The sequence below is a fragment of the Gymnodraco acuticeps genome, unplaced genomic scaffold (assembly GCF_902827175.1).
Source record: "Gymnodraco acuticeps unplaced genomic scaffold, fGymAcu1.1, whole genome shotgun sequence".
Taxonomy (NCBI): domain Eukaryota; kingdom Metazoa; phylum Chordata; class Actinopteri; order Perciformes; family Bathydraconidae; genus Gymnodraco; species Gymnodraco acuticeps.
Genome location: NW_022990349.1, coordinates 198,712 through 204,711, shown reverse-complemented (window position 1 = coordinate 204,711; position 6,000 = coordinate 198,712). Strand labels below are relative to the sequence as shown.

Genomic DNA, 6,000 nt, shown 5'->3' with positions numbered 1-6,000 from the left:
CAAAATATACTTAAAGTACGTGCATTTTCTAGGCCCATTCTATGTATAATTTAATAGAAATCTGCGGACTCACAGAGACAAAGTTAGTCAAATAAAGATCCTATATGTTGGCTGCTTTTATCCACCAGTGTTGCCCAGTGCATGAATAATAAATGGTCTACCTGCAGCTTGAATCTTTATATTCAACACAAAGACCTTTTTAATCTGTATTTATTTTTGCTGAAACACACAGGCATCATGCTGGTGCTGCAGGTGTTCTGCAGCCTGATTGGCTGGTTCTGTCTCTACCTGTTGTTCTGCTACACCTTCGCTCAGCGGGGGGCCGAGTGGAGCTGCAGACTCGTCACTCTGTCTCACGGTGTCATCATCGTGCTGCTGACGGGATACGTCCTCTTCATAGACGGACCTCTGCCTTTCACTCATGCAGGTAAAGTATAACCGAATAAAAAAAACACTATCTCCTCAAATATGTCACTACTATTTAAAGGCAGGGCCGTTTCTAGCTTTTTGGGGGCCCTATGCAAGATGCTGTTTGGGGGCCATAGTTTTGACTACAATGGGGGGGATTCCGAAGCCTTTAAAGGTCCCATGTCATGGCCATTTCCACTGATCATAATTCCATTGTTGAGGTCTACTAGAATAGATTTATATTGTGCAATTTTCCAAAATCACTTTGGTTTCTCATACAGCATCTCTGTAAACTACGTGTATTCACTGAATTTCACTCTCTGCCTTTAACGGCTCGTTGTAGCTCCAATAGCTCCAGCCCCCACTCTCCCTGTGAGCACAGTGTGCTCTGATTGGTTGGGACGTTGTGAATCGAGCTGAGCTCCGTGGAGGTGTGGTTTCCTTGTTTAGCGATACACAGCGAAACACAGCCAAACTCACCCTGAGCACACACAAAGTCACAGCCGAAGTAAAAACAATAAGTGTGGCTTGATATTGAGTAAGAAAAAGGTTGATAAACGCTGTGAGAATGGGTCTGCAGAGAGAATTTCGCCGCGATCAGCCTGCAGCCAGGGAGGAGAGATCAGCTGAGCTGCATGCACTGAGTGTGTGAGGACGTCCGTGGATTGGTCAATTTGGACCAATCAGCGGGGGCTTAACGTAACGGCTCCGCGGACGTAACGTAACGGCTCCACGGATTGGTCCATTTGGTTCCGGGTAACGCATGACATCATGAGTTACCCGGAAGAATCAATGGACAGTGACGTATCTCCAACGAGGCGTTTTGGGGAGGTATTTTCTGTGTTAGAGTTTTACTCGCTACAGGGTGTACTTTGAGGGTTTTGACTCTGCAGACCGTTTACATGCAGAAAAAGCTTCATAACACACAAGGGGACGGGTAATAACCGGAAAAGCATGACATGGGACCTTTAAGATGATCTGTGGAGATGCATCAATCTGTTACACTTTAATAGGAAAACAGGCTAATTTCACGAAAACCAAGCAATTGAAAATTACAAAAAATGATATTAAAAAGGTAAACAATAAGGCTCCTCTATGTCAATAAATGCAAGAGATGCAGCATTTTCTCAGCTGTCAGCGCAACGATGATTTAATAATAATAATAATAATTTCAATTTATATAGCGCCTTTCACGAAACCCAAGGATGCTTTACAATGGGAAGTAACAAAACAAAAAGTAATAATAATCATACAGATACATAGGCTGATTTGGACTTTATTACCCCAAAAACCCAAGCCACAGTTTTGCTATCATTGCAGTTTAGTCGTGTTTATATCCTACATTGGATTTGTAAGCATATCATGCTTCACCGAACACTCACAGGAGGGGGCTTGGCTGTCTGCAAATAAAGACGGCTCATTTTAATTCTCCCCAAATATATTGAGGCTGAACCTGAACTTTGAATTATCTGCTCCCATCATAATCTTGGCGATCTTGTTACAATTGTGAATGCAGAATTAAAAATACTATGTAACTGGTTTGAAGTTAATAAATTATCCCTTGATGTGGCCAAAACAAATGACATGTTATTCAATACAAAGTCTGAGAGTAGAAATGACTGCATTATACGGATTTGCAATACAGAGATAGAAAAAGTTGGTGCATGTACATTTTTAGGACTGCTTGTTGACGAAAAACTCAATTGGAAGCAGCATATAAATGATGTACAGACTAAACTGTCAAAAACAATAGGTATTTTATATCATACTAAGAACATTCTTGAAGAAAATATACTCTTTATAACAGTCTATTTCTCCCTTACCTTTAATACTGCTCCGAAATATGGGGAAACACGTACTCAACAAATCTACAAAAAATAATAACATCCCAAAAAAAAGTATTACGAATAGCCTGTGGTGTTGGTAAATATGAACACACAACTCCCATATTTAAAAAAACTCAATCTATTAAAATGTGTTGAGATAGTACAGCTTAAAACAGTACTGATTATGCACAACATTTTCCATAACAAAATGCCTAATAACATTCAAAAGCAGTTCCAAACCACAGCGTGAACATATGAATGTAAAAAAGGTCACTTGAAAATAAGTGTTCACAATGTTTATATGCAATTATGCATATATTATTATTATTATTCATTTGCCAAGTGCATTAATTTCCAAAAAAAGATCGTTGAAACTGCTATTGACATGTGCAGAAAATGACCCTATATCTAGTTTTCGTATATATATATATATATATATATATATATATATATATATATATATATATATGCATTTATTGTTTTCCTGCCCTAACTTTTATTTAATTTTTTCTCTTGTTTTCTTAATTTTGTTGTACTCCTTCATTTCTATACGTTTTTGACGCAATAATGCCGCTGTATTAGGATGATGCACGGGAGGGCTACTTTCCACAAGCTATGCTTCAGCCCTCCTGCTTCTACTAATTGTGTTCATCTTTGTGTGTATGAATTAAACTTTTTTTGTTTTTCGGATGAATAAATAAAAAAATACTTTCAGCTTGGGGGCCCCCTAGTGGCCGCGGGGGCCCTATGCCCCCGCATAGTCCGCATAGGAAGAAACGGCCCTGTTTAAAGGTCACCTATTATGCAACATCCACATTGTCATGTCTCTTCTACATCAACATGTGTCCCCTCTTCTTCATGTCTCTTCTACATCAACATGTGTCCCCTCTTCTTCATGTCTCTTCTACATCAACATGTGTCCCCTCTTCTCCATGTCTCTTCTACATCAACATGTGTCCCCTCTTCTTCATGTCTCTTCTACATCAACATGTGTCCCCTCTTCTTCATGTCTCTTCTACATCAACATGTGTCCTCTCTTCTTCATGTCTCTTCTACATCAACATGTGTCCTCTCTTCTTCATGTCTCCTCTACATCAACATGTGTCCCCTCTTCTTCATGTCTCTTCTACATCAACATGTGTCCCCTCTTCTTCATGTCTCTTCTACATCAACATGTGTCCCCTCTTCTTCATGTCTCTTCTACATCAACATGTGTCCCCTCTTCTTCATGTCTCTTCTACATCAACATGTGTCCCCTCTTCTTCATGTGTCTTCTACATCAACATGTGTCCCCTCTGTGGAAAGAGACTCTGAAAGTTTCAGGAACAAAGATTCTCTCTCTTTTTGATCTATTTCTATAAAAACCTGTCTGAAAATGAGCTGATCAGATTTTGGCCACTTTATGATGTCATAACGATGTTTTGTCTTGTGTACCCATTAGCCAATCAGCAACCAAGGTAACCCCCCCCCCCCCCCTCCTTATCACCTGAATCTCCTCCTAGAGCACCATTGAGTTCTTTGTAACCAAATGTCTCTCAGAGGGGCGTGGGGAGGGGTTCCTTATTTTCATCTAAAGTAACAGACAGAGAATCAGCACTTTGGAAACAGGGCTGAAACAGAGGGGATTATGGGTAATGCTGCAATGATCTGTTTGGTGTTTCAACCAATCAGAGACAGGTTCTGTATATATCTGAGACCTGTAATATATTGATAAGAAACAGTATAATAGGGGACCTTTGAGAGTGGCACAATACCTGAAAAACAGCAATGATTTCAGTATCTTAAAGAGGGCCTATGCTTATTGGGGTTGGAGTTTATCTCCCACACACTCCCCATCACACAAAATTGCCACTCAAAGAAATGTAAAAATGTAAAAAATCAAAGTTTGAGGTAATTTATAAGTATTTAGGTATTTTCCTTCACATTAAGTGTTTTCACTACATCCAACCCACCTCTCCGACCCTCAGGTACAGAAAACCTAACACACATAACTGCAAGCAGGCTTTCTTGGTATATTAACTTTAGTTTAGACAGGACCTCAAAGTAACTTAAGTTTTGGGTTTGTAAATTGTTCAGAAAATAGTGAGAAATATATTCAAAATTACCCAGTGCTCCAAAGTGACACCTTCAAGATGTTCCTTGTCAAAACCTCAACATTATATATAATTTTAAAAAAACATTCTACAAGCTGTTTTTTTTTTGTAGGCTACTTGTGTAATTTCATGACAGAAAATAATATTTTACAAGCTCTTCACATGTTACGTTGACAAAAAGCTTAATTTCTTGTCTTTCTGTGATCATTTTCTGTCATTCAAGTAGACTTTGTGGTTAATACATGTCTCAGGTGAAGCCGCCGGATGAAGTTTTCACGTCCAACCCTCCTCTCCGTCCCTCAGGTACAGAAAACACAGAGCTTCAGTCGGTCTCTCTGGCCGTCTGCCTCGGATACTTCTTCTTCGACATGTGTTGGTGCGTCTGCTTCCACACCGAGGGCCCTCTCATGCTCGCTCATCACGCCGGCAGCATCGTTGGGATCCTCCTGGCGTTGCTCATGGGCGTTTCCGGGTGCGAAACCTGCGGCGCGATCTTTGGCAGCGAGATCACAAACCCTCTCCTTCAGACCCGATGGTTCCTCCGGCAGCTCGGCCTCTACGATAGCCTGCTGGGCGACGCCGTGGATCTGCTGTTCATCGTTCTGTTCGCCACCGTACGCGTGGGAGTGGGTACGGTCCTGTTTTACTGCGAGGTGACCTCTCCGAGAACAACGCTGATAATGAAGCTCGGCGGCGTGGCCATGTACGCGCTAGCCTGGGTGTTCATGGTGGACATCGCACGGTTCTGCTGCAAGAAAAGTAGAGCGAAGTATAAAAAGTGGCAGGAGAACAACAAGCTAAAACAAGCACAGAAAGTGAATGGAAAAAGTGAATGAATTCTTAATTTTAGTGCCACCTTTGGCGATTTTGGTGTGATTTGGGAGCTTTTGATAAAAGGTGGCACAACAACAAAAAGCTCGAAGAAGTCTTTGGAAATAAGTAACAGTTTTTTGTCGTTTGTTACACTCTTCGTTTTTGCTACTTTGGTGCTATCTATGGTGATTAGCGGTATTACAGGTGGGATATGGGATTTCACTTCCAACTTCCAAGAGAGCGACACTTGGGACTTTTTGTGTGTTATGTTACAGAAAAGTAGAGCTAAGTATAACAAGTGGCACAAGCTAAAATAAGCACAAAAACTGAACGGACTTTTAGGCAAAAGTAAATTAATTCATGTTTAGTTTGGACCTTTGTTTTGTCAATTTGGCGCCGCCTGGTGATTAGCGGTAATCAGAGGTGTGATTTGGGAGGTTTTGATAAAAGGTGGCACAAGGACCAAAAGCTCGAAGAAGTCTACACACAAAAACTGGATGGACATTAGGCGCATTCACACTGCGGTACTTTTCCCACAAAGGTTCATGTGAACTTAGTTCATGTGAACTCTTTTATCGCGTTCACACCAAAAAGAGCCGGTACTCAAATTAGTTCATGTGAACCTTTGTACCCCCTCCAAAGTCCCTGCTCGAGAGCAGGGACTTTCGAGCGGCTCTCTTGTGAGAAAAGAGCTATATTTCTGATTGGCTGGGCGGATTGCAAACCACGCCCCGTAAAACTCCCAAAAAGTTTTGTGAAGCCGCCATTTTATTATCCTCGCATTAGCATTATTAGCATTAGCATTAGCCCAGCGCAGAAACGCAGAGAGACTAACTTATGGCAACACAAAATAAAACATG

The 6,000-nt window shown here is 41.1% G+C and overlaps 1 protein-coding gene across 1 annotated transcript; it reads left to right on the top strand.

The window, feature by feature from the left end:
• The first annotated feature begins 237 nt into the window (after positions 1–237).
• LOC117551204 (TLC domain-containing protein 5-like) lies at positions 238–5,310 on the top strand. The gene is made up of 2 exons (XM_034223957.1): positions 238–427; positions 4,631–5,310. The coding sequence occupies exons 1-2, from the start codon at positions 238–240 to the stop codon at positions 5,161–5,163; spliced, it is 723 nt and encodes a 240-aa protein (XP_034079848.1). The 3' UTR covers positions 5,164–5,310.
• Positions 5,311–6,000: the final 690 nt, after the last annotated feature.

What these genes read in the sequence shown, in the direction of transcription:
- LOC117551204 (XM_034223957.1), top strand. Translation starts at nt 238, where the DNA reads ATGCTGGTGCTGCAGGTGTTCTGCAGCCTGATTGGCTGGTTCTGTCTC. An exon ending in TCTGCCTTTCACTCATGCAG is followed by an intron (nt 428 to 4,630) that starts GTAAAGTATAAC and finishes TCCGTCCCTCAG; the next exon opens with GTACAGAAAACACAGAGCTT.